Source organism: Sceloporus occidentalis, unplaced genomic scaffold (genome assembly GCF_023333645.1).
Source record: "Sceloporus occidentalis isolate IW3139 unplaced genomic scaffold, rSceOcc1.0.p SCAF_1, whole genome shotgun sequence".
Classification (NCBI taxonomy): Eukaryota; Metazoa; Chordata; class Lepidosauria; order Squamata; family Phrynosomatidae; genus Sceloporus; species Sceloporus occidentalis.
Genome location: NW_028316981.1, coordinates 126374218 through 126393990, shown reverse-complemented (window position 1 = coordinate 126393990; position 19773 = coordinate 126374218). Strand labels below are relative to the sequence as shown.

Here is a 19773-nt window from a genome sequence, read left to right as displayed (position 1 = left end):
TTGTCAGGATTTGAAGGGTTAAAACACAGCACACAGGGAAATGCTTGATGTGTGTGTTTGGCCATGAGCATTCAGCACAGTAACAAGGCTGATCATCCACAGCTGATGCTCATTGGGCCAAGGACACTTCAATGTCCAAGTGCACGTAGCCATGGATGATGAAACATGTGTCTGGATTGCACAGGAGACACATGACATGGCTACACACCTGAACTCACTGGGTTTGAGAGACCACATGGTCTGGAGACTATATAAGCCCAGGGGTTGCAAGGGTGTGGTGTGGGTTTGAAGTAGGAGTTGGATTGGTATGTTGTGGAGTTTTAGAGATCTAGTATTGTATAATAGCATTGTGAATAAAGAGCACTTTGGGGACTTTTGTTTCTCTGGTGGTTTATCAGAAGAAGCTACAGCATCGGTTTGCTGTGTGTCCCTGGAGGTTCCTGCATTGCTGCAGTTCCTGGAAGACATCCAGTTGCTGTCATCCCAATTGGACTCTGGGAGCCACGCTTCGGCTTCTGGAAATTTGCCAGCTCTGCTCCAAGGGTCTGATTTAACCCCAGGACTCGTTTGAGTTGCTGACAAGGGTTGTTGGACCCCAGCAGTTGCGCTGACAGATTTGTGGCTGTGTGAGAGAGAATGTTGGGGTGAGCATATCCACTTTTGACAGCAGGACTGCCCACCTCTCTCCAGTGGCTCCCAAAAGGCTTCCTTGAAAGGAATGCAGATTTCATATCTCTATCTCTGAACTAAAGGTGATAATGATAGACTATGAACCCATGTAATTATACTAATTAATTATGCAGTCATATCCCCGCTGAGATTTCATTTTTATGAGATACTTGGGAACTGCTGAGCAGTACCCATCAATCGCTGAGGCTACGAAGTGATTCAAACCTTGTGACTATAATATTCTGTTGAAGTCCAAAAAAGCTTACGTCAAATATGACTTGTTAATCTTTAAGATGTGACACAGATCTCCATTGTTTTACTAAGTGTGTATCCATACTGCAGAAATAAAGCAATTTGGCATCACTTTAGCTGCCATGAATCAGTGCTATGGGATTCTGGGATTTGTAGTTTTGTTAGATATTTAGCCTTCTCTGTCAGGGCACTCTTGTGTCCCACCAAACTACAAATCCCAGAATTCCATACCACAGAGCCATAAAAGTTAAAGTGGTCTCTCAGTGCTTTCTTTTTGCAGTGTGGCAGCAGCTTCAGTTATAACCATTGTGTTTCGGGTGTCTCACTAGGACAAAGCATTTCCTGCAGCAAGAAGGAATACTTACGTGATCAGAATAGACTGATTCTCACGATCTGAAAAGATTGGTTAAAAAGTTGCTGTTAGCAAAGCTGCATGTTAAAATCATATGAAGTATATAAAAGACTTTTAAATATGCATGTAATGAAAAGAACCAATATCCATCCCAAATACACAAGTAATAGGATCCCATCATCTATATACTACTGGAAGTTAGAAGCTGAGCTATCCCAAATCATACATATCACTTATGTAATTTTTGTTAAATTCTAAGAAAACAATGGTTGATCAGTTTCTTGTTTATTTATGGCCTCCTTTATTTCCAAAAACAAAACAAAACAAAAACTGGATCACTTACAATGATCTGAGACACCAGGACAAATTATAGTGCATTGCTTTCAAAAGGAAACTAATAAGAAATGTCACATTTTCAAAAGGTAACACCCACTCACCAGTTAACATGAACTGATACGCATTATCAGAGATGGAAAAGATGTGAGGAGGTGCCTCTTGACGCTTCTTGCCTCTGTAGCCAGCCACCACCTCTGGATTATACACTGGCAGCCACTTGTAGGGATTGACAGTGACACAGAAGAGCCCAGAGTAGGTCTGTAAGAAGATGAAGAGAGCAAACTTATTGAATCAAGCTACATTTATACACATATTAATATTGTTATATTCCTCAGACTATGAGAAAGGCATATACAATTTATTCCTTTGCACTTCTAGAGGAGAAAGAACAGGAAGAAAAAGAATATTAAGAAAAAGATAAATCCTAATTCTGAACCGTTTCAGAAAATATAACATATTCAAAAATGTTATGGCGAAAAGTTTGAACCCTAGAATTCATAATTTTGAGGGAGAAAACATTAGATCCTTATTTTCTTTGAGAGATTTTTTTATTCCCCTGAATTGGGTGGTATGCCTTCTTTAATTTTGAAAAATATGCAATATTCCAAATATTGCAAGCATTTTCACTCAGTGAAGGAAGCAATATTACTGTGTTGTGTAAGGTAAGAATGGTTTGTCTGTGTATTATCTAATCATTGTGTGTTTGCAGCCACTTTGAAGGGAAAACCATAAGTCCAGCGTGTTCTTGTTCCTTGTTGGAAAGAACAGAGAAGTGGAATAAGACTTTCACCCTTGTGCTTATCCTCGTATCTGAAATTATGGCTCTAGAGACTGGAGTGAGAAACAAGATGAGTGGTACTAAAGACGGGGCAGCAGGGACAACAAGGTCTTACCTTTCCCTGTTTCAGGGCTTCTCCATCACAGGGCTCACTTGCAAGAGGGACTGGGGTTTTTATAAATAAATTTCCCTGCCTTCCAAATGGAGTATTTATCACTCCCCTGACTCCTGGCAGGACTCACTCTTTGTTTTTGTTTGTTGTTGTTGTTGTTGTTCATTTTAAATGGGCATTCATAAGTGTGCTCATAACCAATAAGACAGAACCCTTACCTATATTTTCTCTCTAAAAGACAAAAATCAACTTGATCCTGCACACTGAGAGAGGATGTGAAAAACATTCTAGAGGAGACAGTAGGCCAGAAAGATCCTCGACTGAATCCTTGAGTGGCTTCCCTTTTTCAAGCAGTAGAGACTTTATCACATAAATAAACTGTACTAACAGCTGGTTAATAGCATCTTTTTCTGGTACTTATCACACTTTGCCTCCTTTATCTCAATGGGAGAGTTTGCCAACCATTCCTTTTCATTCATGCAAAACCTCATTGAATGACTGCCTTTCCCACTTCTGTGGTGCTAGCATTTGCAGTGCAATAAATCAGTTCTGCTTTAATCCCGATATTGGGATGCGCTTTAGGTGTTGTCTACTCCTTGCCTGCCTCCTTGCTTTATCAGATATAAAGCAGTTTGTAACTTGAACAGATGAGATGAATCGCTTTCATCTGCCATCCATCAATTTCATTTGAATAAGGAAGCCCCACACTTTTGGGGAAAAAATGCCTTTTTAAAGTTAAGGCTCCTTTTAATTTATATGTGTTTTGGGGCTGTCTGTGTGCCAAACTAGCCACACACTGGGCAGTACTAGGTGATACAGGTGGGCAGTGCCAAATGCTGCAGTATTATAAGGAGTTAGTGCAAACAAAGGCTGTAATGCTGGAAAGATTATGAAAATTATGAAGATACAATAAAGAAAACAGTAGTCCCAATTGCACTTTTGAAAAGTGGGACAACAGCCTGGTGGGATAAAGTCCTAGGAGCCGTAGCTAATGCTATCCTAGCTCTGAGCACAGCCCACTCACAAAATCAAAGAAGTGAGAGGGGACAGCACTAAGGAGGTGGGGATGTGGTTAAGCAGTAATCCAAGAAATGGAAGAAATGGGTGAAGAAAACACTAAAGGCAGGTTGACAGAGAGGAACAGGAAGGTCCAGCAAGTGAGGCAAGTGGATGGAGAGAGCAGCAAAGCCATTCCAAGGCCTGGCATGGGGGTGGGAGGAAAGCAGGGAGGGGACAGGGATAAAAGTATCACAAGGAGTCATGAAAGTGGGCTGGAGAACAACAGACCAGTGATGGATATTTTCTTGTGATGTGCCTATAGTGAGTGTTGAACCTGGGTGAATGGAGTTGGGAAATCAGTGGATGATAGAGGAGAATTTGTGGGGTTCTGGTTGAGAATGAGAGGAAAGAAATAGAAAAGCTGCAAGTTTGTAAGTTACTTTTCAAAGTAATTATTTACAGTCATCATTCCACAGCCCCCAAAACTGGTTAGTTATTTTATCCATATTTTTGAATAGTAACTTTTGATACTCAAAAGTAACTCTAGTATGTTTGTTGTTTTCTCTTTTTAAAAAATCTTAGAGTACATGCTACTGGTTATGGTGCAAAGCATAACTAAAATGTTAGATTGTATTGCAAAAGATTGCAGCGTTTTGCACTGTTAACATTACACCAGGCTCATAAATGAAGGAGAGGAGGACCCTGTTGATATCAAAATCCATGGATACTCAAGTCCCATTATATACAATGCCACAGTAAAATGGTGTCCCTAGTATAAAATAGCAAAATCAAGGTTTGCTTTTTTTTGGAATTTACAGATTTTTAAAAATATTTTCAAGCTGTGGATGGTTGAAGCTGTGGGTAAACAATCTTTGGCTACGTTAAAATTTGGTGGGCTATGCTTCCTTAAACACAAAATCTAATGGCAGAATGGAGAATGCCACAGATGGTTCTGATGAAGGAGAAGGAGGAGATGATGATGATGATGCAGCAGTTTACCGCTCTCAGGGCTGTTCATATCCCAGAAAACAAGAAAATAATGGAATCTGCAGCTTCTGTGCTTGGCTTCAGACTTACATATATCTTACACTGAGGACAAAAGTAATATTTTCTTGTATCTGGAGTATGAAAATGGTGGAGGGGGAGGGTTGATATAGTAGGAATCCAAAATGTTATCTCTGGCAATATATTATCCACAGATTCCAAAAATGTACATTGCCACACAACTTTTTTAAACATCTAAAATCTAAATGTATAACTGTAACAGTGAGTTAAGTGAAGGCAAAACAGAACAAAACAAAACAATACAAAAGAAACAGAAAGAGAATACAAGGACTGTACTCACATAGATCATCCAGGCTGCATAACGCTCTTTGAGGTTATACAGGACACCGGGTTCATGGAGATGGGTCATCATGGCCATGTCCTCAATTTTGTCATATTTGGGAGGATTCATAGGAAAGATTTGGTCTTCCTTTACAGTCACACTCTAGAAAGGAAAAGGCAAAAGAGTTTATATAGTCATACAGAAGATAAAATTTGACAAACACCTTTATTGTCTATTACTCACCTCTCCTTTTTCAGTCTTGACTGTGACCTTCCCTCCTTCCCGGCTTTGGACCATGCCTTTGACATAGGACTCCTTAGCATGCACCACAAAAACTGAGTTCTTGGCATCAAAGGGCTTATTTTGTGCCTCAATTCTCTCTTTTTCTGGCTTTCGGAGAAAAGGAGCCGCTGGCCCAAAGACAGCCATCTCAGCATCGGATGACATGATTGCGGTTTATAGGAGGCACTTCACTAATGAAGACTGAAAGGGCAAAAACAAGGGCATCAGGTTTTTGGATTAATAAAAGCCTTTCTATTATACTAATTTAGGTTTTTTTCCTTTAAACCTTCCATCAGCCCTTCACTGTATCTGTTTTTAAAGCAGATGTTTTCTGTGTTGCATCCAGCAGTTCTGTTCTTCTTCTTCTGAAAGGAGCATCCTTTAGAGGCAGGATTCCTTTCTTTGGAGTAAGAGAACCACAGGACACTAGCCAAAGAACTTTGTCTATTGTGCAATTTTAAAATATAATAAATAAATGAATAAAAATAAATATAAGCACATGTGCATACAGACCATGTAACAACAGCTTCCCAGTTCAACTCAGTGAGGAAAATCTGATTTGCATATACCAATTAATCAACATATAGTTTGTATCCTTTTACTTGGAATGCATGGGGAAAGGTATGGAGGCAAGAGTTTTAGCTTCTTCTCTGAAAAGATCTATTACCATCCCGTCCTTCCCCCATCCTTAGCTAAAACACTTCTTTTCCATAATGGGAGATGTTTCAGTCGGGGGCAGGATGGTTGCGATCTGGGCACAGAGCTGTGTGATTACACATATTCCCAGCCTGGTTTCAGCTTGTGCCTAGATCAGGAAAAAGGCAATGCGATAATCTCCTAAACATGAAGCATCATTTAGAACAGTGATACTCAGAATGGTGGCCTGTGCACTGCCGCATGTTTTCAACTCTGCTGCTCTACAAGAAATTTCCAGGAAAGAGACAATTTTATTTGCCTGTTTGTTTGTTGTATTTATATCCCAGCTTTCTCCCAAAATGTGATCCAGTGGGCACAAATATGCCATATTAGGAGGGGGAAACTGCCCCTCCCATACATCAAATAGGCCAAGTAGCACTGATTTAGAAAGCTTGTTGGGGAAGCAATGATCATTGACTTCAAGGCCAGTTTTTTATTAAGCACACCAGAGGTCATACACATATGGACTTTCAGTAATCACTGTTACATCTTCTCTTAAAGTACTACTTTAGGATTTCTGTTCAAATTTTTTAAAAAATACTACTATAGGAGCTCTGTTCAAATATAAATAAATGCTACATTTTTCTGATTAGTCATTTTGAAGCTATTCATCATTCCACATTTCTAATTCTAAATTTAATTTTTTAACGGTTTAAGTTTTTAAGTTCACCTATTAATTCAATCAGTGCTAGAATTTCCCTTTCTGGATTTTATTGAATATATTGAATTCTTACCTCACCTTGAGGAAGCAGTTATAGGCAGGCTGGAGGATGGCCAACACTGCAAAATTAAAAAAAAAATTAAAAGGGAACTTTTTATTGCTCCCCAAAAAGCTTCAAGGATAAATCAGAAAGAGGGGAAACGGATGAATGTATTCAAGAACAGTTTTCAATATCCAGATATAAATGAGCTCCAGCGGTAGCAAGATGACTGTAGGATGTGTAGAATTCCAGGCCTCCGATTCATCCCTACAACTCTCTCTGCATGACTTACCTTGAAGTTGTGTGCAAGGAACAGGCAGATCAAAGACAAGGCAAGCCCCAGGAACTCTTTTATAAGGTCTGTTCATGCTTGGCATAGCACAGAGAACATCACAGTGAACATTTGTCACAGGTCAAACATGTCTGGCAAAGTATTGTTTTGGCAAAGTTTGTTGACTGCAAGCATCACTCATATTATCCCTGGATATATTTAGAGTAGAAACATTTGGGTCATTGCATACCTACATGTACTTGTATCATTTCTAAATATATTTGGCAGAACTCATTGCCTTTTTGTATTTTTCTGTTAAGTTACACAAATGTAAAATCACTCAATTTACAACCAATTCCTTTTGAGAAATGGGGAATTTGCTTTTATTCAAGAAGTTTGTCATTTATATTTAGGCAGCAGTCAAATGATAACTATCTCCCCTACCACTGCCACTACCTCACCCCACACACACACAACCATAGACAAAATAATTGTCAGAAAATTTATTGCATGTAATTTTTGGCATGTTAGTAGTCTAGTTTGCAGTAAAAAAAATCACTTTCATGGGATAATAAGCTGAAAAATAGACATAGATGATAGATGAGGAACAGGAGACTTAGGACACTTGGCATCCCTTCTATGATTACCAGTTTAGATAACTACTATGCTCATAAACCCTTCAGAACATGATTAGAATTTTAGTTATAAAGGGTATGTGCTCTGCAACAGAGTCCAAGTGAAGAGACCATGAAGCAATGTGGATGTCTTTCTCAGTGGCAATCTGAAGGCTGTTGAGAAAGAGATACGGTGATGGAAGAATGAAAGAACTTTCAATTAGGTGCAAAGAGCCTGAATCCCTCATGCGCTACTACAAAGATTCCATGCATTTTGTCATGCCCTTCTCTGCAGAGTGAGGACGCTCGTTAATGCTTCCTTTCCCAGAAACAAACCAGGGCAATTCAGCATCATTCTGCTATGCCCTGTCTGCTCAATCTAGATTGTCTAGGAAATCGCCCAGAACAGTACTATTGAGCTATGGGCAGTTTATTGACTGTATGGACAGGTATCACAAGGATTTCTTTTCATTTCTTAGCCCTATTCTCAGGCAAATGGTATTTATCACCCTTACTCATAATTTAGAGCATCTTTCACAGTTTGTAAGCTTCATGTGACAAATGATCTGATGTAGTGTATGCAGTACAGATTGTGGTAACTGTACAATTATTGGCTTACAGTTTTCCAGGTCCTGCTTGTTCCCAGACATTCCCACATGCCTCTATTTCTTTGGAACTGCCTGAGCCATGACAACATTTTGTCAGATATGAGTAAGATGGATCTTTGTATCTTACATCTTCCAGAGTTATTGCCCCTTTCATTTGTACCAATCTAATTTGGATTATCATAGTGCTAAACAGAAAATTGACTCCCCCTAGGTTGAGTCCATTGTGAGGTAATTACTGTGTGAAAGATACTATATACTTTTAACGCAATACATATACACCAGTAGGCATTAAAACCTTAAACCTGCCTGTGGCACAAAGCCTCTTTGTGCGCCAAGTCAAAAGTATGTGAGAGTTGTCATGTGTGTTCTTGTGAAATGATTAGGTACATTAGGACCACACTTAATCTCTGAAAAAGCACAATTATTTTTGTGCTATTTTAGTGCTCCAACAGGATTTCAACTGAATATTTTCCTGCCCTGATCATTAGTGGCCAAAAAAGTAAGTAGTGGTTGGCAAATAAACAATATCAGATTAGTGACATAGACATGACTACATCATGGCAAAGAACTCAATGGGATCTAATATACAGTTCAACCCAAATGGAAAGTAGTACATTTAGGAGAACAACTAAATGTAGAAAAAGTATTGGGTATTTTTTTTAAAAAAAGCAATAGATCCCTGATTTTCCAGGAGGTTTCACTATACCAGTACAGCAGTTACTTCCATTTATATATTACTAACAACTGTATGAACTTTTTGCAACAGCAAATACCAAGACTTGCTTGGTTAACCATGCATTTTGCTCAAGTTTCTACTTTCCAGATTCAATTGCTATTCTGCATATATTGTCAATGGACATCCTTCCTAATATCAGAGCACTCAGTCTAGAGCTGATCCCTTTTAGAAATGAGTATGATGAGTACTAATTAATACTATAGATTATTATTGTTCAGATGCACGAGATACGTAGGGTGCTTATGTGGCCACTTCAGATTTGGAGTGTCAATATTAAGAAATTAGGTTATTCTATTTTTACTGCCACAAACAGGTAGACATTTTTATGGAATTTTTTATGGAATTTTCTGCCTCGTGTTCCAAAATAACTTGACAGGGTGAATACGGTGCCCTTTGATTTGAATAAATTGGTAGTTGTGAGAGTGTCATTTGTTGTTCTGCTTCAAGAAGTAAAATTTATTGAGCTGGATCTGTTTCATGTTTTTTAGTGCTGCTAGCCAAAAAAAAAAAAAAAAAAAAAAAACCCACCATGTAGCTAGTTGGTCTTTCTTTTCTTACTGGATTTTCTGTGTTAGACAACTATATGTGGACCCCCTTTAACATTCTGTGAACAAGGCAGTGCGATTCCACAGTACAAGTCTGATCTGAAAGCACCCTTAGTTCATAATCCATTCAACATGAGGTTTCATAGCTCCAAAAATGATTTTTAGAAAGCTTGTATCAAAATTCATATGTTGATTTCATAGCTTCTTACATTAGCTCTTGACATTTTTTGACTACTGGTGATGCACAAGCCTTATTTAGAACACACTCATGTTTCTGCCTCTTGAACCTTTGTATCCTTAGTAACAGAGCATTAAGGATTAAGCAAATGCCAAGCTATTCCTTTAGATACCATTGAGGCCACAATTGAGTGCAGAGTTAGAATGTAATAAGTCCTATTAAAGTATCTATGCTGCTCAGTTCCACTTAAAAATAAAGAAAGAAGCTGAGTTCATCAGTTCTTTTGCCAAGGCTTTTAGTGGATTCAAACCTTAGAAGACACACTGAAGATAACATATATTTGATAAAAGACATCTCATGAAATGGCATAATCTTACTTAAACCAAATATTTGTCTGAAATGGCTATACATTTTCAAGTCAATGAAAACACTTCCCTGTCTGCTTAAACTAGTCATGCATTATTTTATTCTTCTACTTTTGTATGTAGTCTCCCTTTCTTAAAAGAGAAAAAGCCTCCAAACTGACTAGGCTATACAACCCCAAGAAACCTCCAATTCCATGATGACTCTTTGATTCCATCATCTGTGTGCGTGTGTGCGTGTGCGTGTAGATTGAAAAGGCTATATATAATAGCTGAAAAATTCTGGGACTTGTAGTCAAAAAGGTGACCTTTTCAAATTTTTGTATATTGATGCTAACATTTTCACATAACAAGGTGCAGCTCTGTAGCTATTTTTCTATTTTGACTTCCATCTCCCATCGACACTTGAAAGCATAAACTAGTCATGAGAGATTATGGGCATTGCAGTCTAAAAGCATCCCATAGCCTGCAGCTGGCCACCCTTTTTGTAACCAAAAACTCTGTTGAAATGAACCTATGTTAAATTTATTACCAAGAAATACACAGATCCTTAGAGGTCTCTTTAAAAAGAGAAGCCACATCTGTTTTAGTATGCAAAGGTCTCTACAACTTTATTTTCTAAACATGGAGGAAAAACAGTAATCACAGGAAGGAACAAAGAGCTTCACATTTTGCGCTTCTCTTCATTCACTTCACAGCTTCTAGGGCACCTTATTCTTCACTTACGACAACCTTCTTATGCACCTCTCGGGTCTTCACTCTGAGTTTGTTAACCTGGGACTCAGCAATGTCAGCCCGCTCTTCAGCCTCTTCCAGCTCATGCTGAATCTTACGGAACTTGGAAAGGTTCACATTGGATTGTTCCTCCTGGTAAAAGATAGAGAGATGAAATCAACATTATCATCATCATCCTGCCTTCCTCAGTTCAGAACTCAAAGTAATTTACAACAGATTTAAAAAAAAATAGGTAAAATTAACAATACAAAAGTTAAAAAGTGAATAAGCTATAAAAAATTAAAAACAGTTTAAAACATGAACCATTTAAAAACAACAACAACATAACAAAAATAGATAGAAAATCCAGCAAATTATACAAGGCTCATTCTGCCTAAACAATCAATCTTCAAAGGCCGGTTTATAGAAATAGATTAGGGAGATTGCCAATCTAACCTCTCTGGGAAAGTAATAGCAAAGCCTGGAGGCAGCCACTGAGAAAGCCCTCTCCCATGTTCCCACCAAATGTACCAGTGACTGTGGTGTGACAGAGAGAAAGAAGATCTTAAGGGAGAATGCGGTCCTCCAAACAACCTAGACCTGGGCTGTATAAGTCTTTATAGTTAAAAACCAGCACTTTGAATTGTGCCTGGAAACAGACCAGCAGCCAGTGGAACTACTGCAACAAGGGAGTAATGTGCTCCCTCTAGTCAGCCCCAGCTAGCAGTCTGGAAGCTTATCGGACTCATTTTTTGGTCCGTTATGGGCACAGGAAGAGGCTGCTCAGGGCCGCGCATGACCAACAAAAAATGGATTTTACAGCACAGCAAAGTGTCCTCAAAATGGCCCCATTCCATCCCCCGGCCTCAAGCCATCCCCATTCAGTGCTGAGGTGCGTTAAATGTTCGGATCGGAAGTTTTCCCGCTGAGCAAAATTATGCACCTCAGCACTGAATGGGGACGGCTTGGGGCTGGGGGACGGAATGGGGCCATTTTGAGGACACTTTGCTGTGCGGTAAAATCCATTTTTTCTCGGTCACGTGCGGCCCCAAGTGTCCCCTTCCTGTGCTCATAACGAACCAAAAAATAAGTCTGATAAACTTCCAGGTTGCAGCTCTTTGGACAAGCTGAAGTTTCTGAGCACTTTTCACAGGCAGCCCCACATAGAGGATCTGACAATAATCCAGTGAGAATTACTAAGGCATGTGTCACCATGACCAGATCTGACATCTCAAGAAATAGGTGCAGTTGGTGCATAAGCCTTAACTGTGCAAGTGCAGGAACCACAGATGGCTGAAGTCTTTTCTGGGGTTTTTTTTAGCCAGCATCAACTTTAAATTTCAACCACAAGTACATAGTAATTCTTTTGAAGCACACAAAATTTATCTCAAAGCTTAAACTACAAGCAATGAAGAATCCCAGAACAGGAAAGAGAAGCAGGCACCCCATCCTGTGCACACCTCTGTGGGATTTTTACCTCCCAGCTACACACAGGAGCATACTGGTAGTGCATACATGACTATCTAGGCAAATTTACAAAATTCCTATGTAATAAAAACAGAATCTATGTTCTGCATAACATTCCACTTTGGTTACTTCTAAAAGGTGTGTATGTTGTGGAATCACCCAGCCTCATTCCTGGAATTTTATGAGAGCTCCAGATATTGAACTTTATCGCACAGGCCCTGGAATGGGCCTGTTGCATTCTAAAAGGGAATGTGATGAGAACGGGAGACGGCACAGAATGCATCTTACCACACAGGGAGAACGTTGCTGACGCCGGACGTTCCCATCATGTTCTGGATGTGTTCCCCCGGGGGTGATTTTGAACGCTGCTCAAGCATTCCTGAAAATCGCACCCTCTGGGATGCATCCGGAACATGATGGGAACATCCGGTGGCGGCAGTGGCGTTCTCCCTGTGTGGTGAGATGCGTTGTATGCTGCCTCCCGTTCTCATCACATCCCGTTAGAACGTGACAGGCCCATTCCAGGGCCTGTGCAATAAAATTCATTGTTGTCTTCTACTTATAACTTATAACCTGCTTATGCTATTCCACTGCTACTTCCAATTTTTTTTCTTCTTACAAAAATATTTGATAAGGAGAAAAAATCAGAATGGCTGCACAATTTTTTTAAAAAAAGATGGTAGTCCCAAGAGCCATTTGTCTTAAAGAATCCTTTATTATTCAAGACGTTTGTGTAGCTAAAGCATGACATTTTAACTATGCTGCCAAAAAATTGTCATCTTCTACACAAGCCCTTCGCCCCCCTAGACATGCCATTGGTTCCACACACTCCCAGCAAGCCCCATTACTTCTGTTTTATTTTGTAGACTCTCTCCAAATGGCAACAGGAAGTGATACCAAACCACTTTTGGTCACCATTTTCAGAGAGATAAGAGAGGAAAACAGAAGAAGTGGGGGAATTCTTGAGAACTGTGGATGTTTTCACATGTCTTTATGCATTGTGAGGATTTTCTGCTTGATTCTCTGGAAAAAAATGCTTGAAAATCATTTGGGGGGTTGGAGGGGTTTGGGGCTTCATGGACCTCATGTCACCACATGATACTTACAGCTTCCTCAGATTGTCGCTTGTATGCTTTCACTTTAAGTTGTAGTTTATCCACCAGATCTTGAAGTCTCAGAATATTCTTCCGGTCTTCCTCAGCCTAAAAAAGCATATGTAAAGAAGAGAGAGTGAGTTGATTTCACATACATGATACTACACCATTTCCCTAGAGAATTTTGAAAATGGTAGAAAGCTCCCATTCTCACCTGATAGGTCATTTCCTTTACTCTTCTCTCAAACTTCCGGACACCTTTGATGGCTTCAGCACTGCGCTTCTGTTCATTCTCACATTCACCTTCCAACTCACGAACCTGACGTAGAAAAATGAAATTGTGTGCACTTTAACTGATATTCTGCCAATAATGAGAATGTGAATTCATGCTTAGCTGGAACTGATTGATAGTTTGGGGTATGAGCATGCACAACTTCTCTTTCCATCTTTGACAATAGTTTCTTGTCTCTTACTGTTTTATCCCACCCTTGACCACTTGTAACCTTTCTGCAGTTCTCACCTTTCCTTAAGTTCTAGTTATCTATAGTCTGTTTCTATGGCCAGCTTTGGGAAAAAGTGTTCCTATCTCCTCAAATCCTTAACTATCAATCTTTGTGCTTGTTAGTTTTTTCTATGCCAACATTTATTCTTATTTTTATTTTTTTTTGTTTCTTAATATCTTAAGCCTGACAGTCTTTGATCATTTCCTTAAAGCAAAATCTGCTGTTGCTGAGCATGATGGTAGGTTCAAGATGAGTGTTGGAGTGATTACTGTTAACAACACAAAGACAAATGTGTGCAAAATGGTTCAAAACGAGAAGTAGACAAAACAGAGGGGGTCATAAATACATGGGAAATTATTATAAAAGATTCAATTATATGAGGTACTACTACGTACTCTGGCCTCCAGTTTCTGGATCTGCTTCTTCCCTCCTTTCAGTGCCAGCTGCTCTGCCTCATCAAGACGATGCTGCAGGTCCTTCACAGTCTGGTCCAGGTTTTTCTTCATCCTTTCTAGATGTGCACTAGTATCTTGTTCCTTCTTCAGCTCCTCTGCCATCATGGCTGCCTAATAATAAAAGAGCCAGCCAGTTCAGAAGAATCCACATGGCAACAGTAAAAGGGTAATATATTCTTAGGAAACTCCTTTCAACTTACATCAGTGATAGCCTTCTTAGCTTTCTCTTCTGCATTACGGGCTTCCTGGATTGTCTCCTCCACTTCACTCTGGATTTGGGCAATATCCATTTCCAGCTTCTTCTTGGTGTTGATTAAGCTAGTATTCTATTGAAATAACAATAGAACAAATTTTCATATGGGCTTGAAAAGTGCCACATCTTGGGCATATATCCTGGGAGGGAAGGGAATGGAACAGAGCTATTCCTAGTTAACGGGCAGACAATAAGGTGTTGCCTATGATAATTTCCTGACTCTCCTGCTGAAGTCTTCATAATCCCTAAAGAAACCTTTCATATTGTGACATCTAATACTGACATCATCATCCTCAGAGCAATTTGCTGATGCAGGCTTAATGTGCATAAAGATAACTTCCTTGATGAAGCCATCTGGAGACCCTTTACTATATCATGAAGTTTATGGTCACAGAGAATAAAAACTTTTTAAAAAGAATTCGAGATATGTTTACCAATAGTTGACATACAGGATAGATAATAAGCAATGGCCATTTCAAGAACACACAGACCAAGATCCTATTGGGACAATATGCACATGTAACCCACTTTCTGCTAGTGGCTGCAGGTTTTGAAATGTCATGTAAGCATGATTGCCTGTCTGAAATCTCAAGCTCAGAATCTCAAGCTTGTAGACACAATCTACAGGCAAGAAATATGCAAGTGTGACATGGCTGCACCTTCACACACACACATGCTTCCCAAGGTGTTAGTGATTACCCTACCATTGCACTCTTCATTATGCACAGGAGGCTGACTGGGAAGTGCTGGTTGCACCCATCATTTTGATTTTTCATGATCATTTCATTCATTGTCTAGGACTGGAGAGTTGCATGAGCGGGGAGAGGAGGTCTAATACTCTGTACTCATACTAACATTGTTCTTTTGATCATTAGGACCCTGTCTTCATGTGTTCAATATAGGCTCTCCACCAGTGTGGCACAGTGGTTTGAGTGTCCGACTACAACTCTAGAGATCAGGGTTCAATTAATCCTTGGCCATGAAACCCACTGGTGACCTTGGGCAAGTCACATGTTCTCAGCCTCCTCAGGGAAAGGCAATGGCAAACGTCCTCTGAAAAAATCTTGCCAAGAAAACTCAATGATAGGTTTGCCTTACGGTTGCCGTTAAGTTGGAAATGACTTGAAGGCACACAACAACAACAAACAACAAGGCCTTAGGACCGAATAAGACTTTTTGGCTTTCCTCTTTTTACTTATGGAGGTCTTTTTGACTATTCAGTATAGAATATGAGAGGCAGTGTTTTGGAGGGCAAGGTCTGGTTCTCTCTGAGATTTATCAGGTTTCATTTGATTTGTTCTTTGTTTAAATATCAATATTGCCAAAGTCAATTCATCATACATGACTTATTTTGCTGTTAAATATAGATACTGGTTAGGTTGTTCAGTCACATTTGGTTGGCAAGGGTGTGCAGGAATGTTACTGGTTTTATGGTTATTGAGCACCTCACAGGCACATGCTGGCTCATCCATCCTCAAATGCATCTTGCCATGACCTTGAGTGAATCAGCCATGGTAGCAGGAAGAGGAGGTGATCTTGCAGTAGGCAAACATCATTTTGCCTGGGAAGGAGCGCATGGGGGAGAGAGGGAAGGAAGGCCCCCACTGCTGTTATTGTTCCTGCTCTTGACACAACTGACCTCCCATCCTCCCAGAATCCCATAGTTTTATGCTCTGTCAATGTTCTATGGGATTTTAGCACATAATGGCTACTTTCCATTTACTTATTATTATTTTGGGGATTTCCCAAACACATTTAAAAATATAAGCTTACCTGTGTGTGGAGGAGCTGCACACGCTCGCTGGCATCCAGAAGCTCCTGTTCAGCCACTTTCCTGCCCCTCTCTGTCTGTTCCAGAGCAGCCCGGAGTTCCTCAATCTCAGCCTGCATCAGGTTAGCTCTGCGCTCAACCATGGCCACCTGCTCCTTCAGGTCTTCCTGGCTCCTCAGAGCATCATCCAGATGTAACTGTGTATCCTAAAAAGGATATTGAAATATTATTATGAGGGATTTTTTGAATCATCACAGTCACAATTATATGCATCTGAGGAAGTAGACTGAAGTCTATGAAAGCTCATGCTGCCAACCTCTTTATTTCAATTAATCTCAAAGATGTTACAAGATCTCTCTACATATAGTCACAACTGTTTTCTTTATAGATGTGCCCATGTACCTTGAGAATCCCTTGTGTGTTCCTGAGATTCTTCAGTGTCTCAGCAGCTTGGCGGTTAGCATGGCTCAACTGGATTTCCATTTCGTTTAGATCTCCCTCCATTTTCTTCTTGAGCCTCAGAGCATCATTTCTGCTTCTAATCTCAGCATCCAGTGTGCTCTGCATGGACTCTACCACTCTCAGGTGGTTTCTCTTCAGCTGATCAATTTCTTCATCCTTCTCTGCAATTCTTCGGTCGATATCTGCCTTCACTTGATTGAGCTCCAGTTGGATGCGGAGGATTTTGCCTTCCTCATGTTCCAGTGAGGCCTTAAAAATCAGAGTTTTAAAAAATGAATACACTGTAGAATCACTATCTGAAAGTTCATTCAGCAGCACTAAAAACCAGTAGTTTGTGTCTACCAAGGCAGGAGAGTAAGAGAACAGTGCTTTTTGAGTTGGAAGATGTTTTTGTTTTATGTTTCATAATTCAAATGGCATATTCACCTCAGCTTCCTCTAGAGCAGTCTGGAGATCAACTTTCTCTTGTTCAATTTGCTTCTTCACTTTCTCCAGTTCATGGATGGCTTTTCCACCTTCCGCAACCTGCTCCGTAAGGTCCGAAATCTCCTCTATTAAAAACATCGACAGGTCAAGAACAGATTAGTAACCTGCTCTGTTACCTACAGAGTGCAAAATGTTCAGTCTACCAATTGTTAATACTAATTAAATTTTTGTCAGTGCTGAACTGAGCCGTATTAATTGCCTAAGATAAAAATAAACAGCACATAAAGCAACTGGAGGACTACTCCCATAAACATGGGCACACTTAATTGTATGTCTATGTAAATACTGTGGCCTTACGTTGCAAATTTTTGTTCTCGCGTTTCAGAGTTTCCAAGTGATCCAAGGTTTCCTCATAAGCATTCTTCATCTTAAAGAGCTCTGTGCTGAGAGAGCGAGACTCCTTCTGTGAAGCTTCCAGTTCAGACTGGGTTTCCTCATATTTCTGTTTCCAGTCTGCCAGAATCTGCAACATGCAACCAAGAAATGAGTTAATTTGATCTGAGGCCTTTATCAATATTCTCAATTTTTATGCTGTCTTATCAAAATTAGAATTAAGGTTATCAAACCTTATCAAAGTTCTTCTGTTTCTTATCTAGAGCTGCACAGGCTGCATTGGATCTCTCCACATCAATCATCAGGTCCTCCACTTCATTCTGCAACCTTTGTTTTGTCTTCTCAAGGGAAGCACATTTGGAATTGACAGCTTCTACATGTTCTTCAGCCTCCTGCAGACGCTGGGCAAGTTTTTTCCTAGCAGAGATGTAATCATAACACTGAGTGGAGGACAACATTAGATTTGCTTGTGTATAGCTGTCAGCAATTACATTGCAACAATTTATTTAATTTCAGAACATTTCTGTACTGCTTTTATTTATTTTTTTTTAAAAATCCAAAGCAGTTCTTTATAAAAAGAAAACAGATACAATGAAATCTGTATCTATGTAATAAAATTATCATCATCAGCAGCAGCAGCATCAAAAAATTATTAAAAACCAGGAATGTCTGATAGAATTAACCATTAGGAAAACATCTAGAAAAATTGGATAAACAGATGGTTCTCCAATAGATAGTGGAAACACCCATCATTGGGGGCCTTTTTGATTTCAACAGGGAGACCATTCCACATGTTGGGAACCACAACTGAGAAAACTCTCCTCTGTACCACAGTCAAACAGGCCTTAGGAAACAGCAGTACCGTGAGCAGAGCCCAAGAATTCCTGCAGACTGTAGAGACTGCAAGAACCTTCGAATATAAAGGCCCCAGAGAAGAGAATTTATATTCTCTTCATGATACACAAAGATTTAGGATAAACATAACAAATAGCACAGCCAGGCTTGCCATTAGGCAGAGTAATATGGAAGTTTAAGATGGGCATTTTCAAATGAAAGAACAGCAAACTATCCCTTATTTAGTAAACTTTTATTGTATTTTTACCACCAGGAATGGCCTGCTTTTGAGACCTTTTGCCTCATATGACATAATGTATGGCATATGCAACAGTATTTGTCTGGCGTTAAGCACTGTGCATCTTGTTTGTGTGGGCTGTGTGGGAAGCACCATTTCCTGCTCCACCACAGGAAGCAAAATGTCTAGGGCTGACACTGAGAAATGGCACTGCCAATACTCAGATGAATAATATACTCTTGCAGTCAAACTTGTTCAAAGCAATAACTTTTTCTAATGTTTCTATTGTTTCACTAAGCTGAAGTTCCTGTAAATCACGCAGTTCCTGTGGGCCATGTGTAACCCCCATCTATTTTATTTACAGGCCTTTGACCCACACTCGTACTTACTTGGCCTCCTCAAGTTCTTCAGTGCGCTGAATGGCATCAGTCTCATATTTGGTCCTCCACTGGGCAACCTCACTGTTTGCCTTGGACATGGCTCGTTGGAGTTCACTCTTGGCTTCCTGTTCCTCTTCATACTGTTCTCGGAGGAGGTCACAGTCATGCCGAGCAGATTGCAAGCCATGGGCCAATGCATTCTTAGCCTAGAGAATTAATACCGAAGTATAGTTTATGTAGATATTCAGCGCAGACACTGGAGAATGGGATACATAAAGAATTCTTAAATGTTCAAATGAAGGATGTCTTACATTAGTGAGACTGTTTGGAAGAGACTACCATGTGTCTCTAATTCACATTACTGACATTATGAAAGATAAAATAAACTTTTGCTTCCAATTCCACACCTTTATCTCTTCCTCAAGTTGTCTCTTCAGTTCTTCAATTTGTTGAGTGAATGCTTGCTTGCCTCTAGATAACTGGGAGATTAATGCGTCTTTTTCATCTACTTGTCGTGAGAATTCACCTGAAACATAGAATAGAACACAGATTTCTCTTAACACAGAAAGATAGAAAAATTAAATTAACATCTTTTTCAGAACTGCCAGTGTCCTTACAGGTATTCCCATCATCGCAATTGTTTTCTTAAAGGTCTTACCTGATTCTGTCTGCAGGCGAGCTCTTTGAGCATTCAGGTCATTAATAGTGCGCTGCTGCTCTTCATCTTTTGTTTTAAGCTCACTGATCTGATCTTCAAGGGTGCGGCACAGCTTTTCAAGATTGGCCTACATGTGTACAGACAAAAGGAAAGAATTACATTATTTAACTCCAGTGCGATTTGAATTTAGTTTCATATGTTTATTGGTCTCTGATTTACGCTGTATATGTGTATATTCCTTAATAGGAAATAGGAAAGGACCTGGAGCAGAGAACTCTGAATATGTAATACATTATTACACTCCAAA

General features: G+C 39.7%; 1 protein-coding gene across 1 annotated transcript in view; it reads right to left on the bottom strand.

The window, feature by feature from the left end:
- LOC149322104 (uncharacterized) overlaps positions 1–19773 on the bottom strand; it is a 107869-nt gene that overhangs the window by 67171 nt on the left and 20925 nt on the right. The window contains exons 27-44 of the mRNA XM_089523362.1: positions 19467–19593; positions 19216–19334; positions 18818–19014; positions 17590–17773; positions 17321–17486; positions 16964–17088; positions 16478–16786; positions 16078–16281; positions 14252–14377; positions 13992–14162; positions 13308–13412; positions 13106–13201; positions 10532–10685; positions 6543–6583; positions 5069–5215; positions 4844–4987; positions 1711–1867; positions 1287–1314 (exon numbers count right to left, since the gene is read on the bottom strand). Of these exons, the coding sequence (XP_089379488.1) occupies positions 1287–1314; positions 1711–1867; positions 4844–4987; positions 5069–5215; positions 6543–6583; positions 10532–10685; positions 13106–13201; positions 13308–13412; positions 13992–14162; positions 14252–14377; positions 16078–16281; positions 16478–16786; positions 16964–17088; positions 17321–17486; positions 17590–17773; positions 18818–19014; positions 19216–19334; positions 19467–19593 (2600 nt within the window). The remainder of the gene's footprint in view (positions 1–1286; positions 1315–1710; positions 1868–4843; positions 4988–5068; positions 5216–6542; positions 6584–10531; positions 10686–13105; positions 13202–13307; positions 13413–13991; positions 14163–14251; positions 14378–16077; positions 16282–16477; positions 16787–16963; positions 17089–17320; positions 17487–17589; positions 17774–18817; positions 19015–19215; positions 19335–19466; positions 19594–19773) is intronic.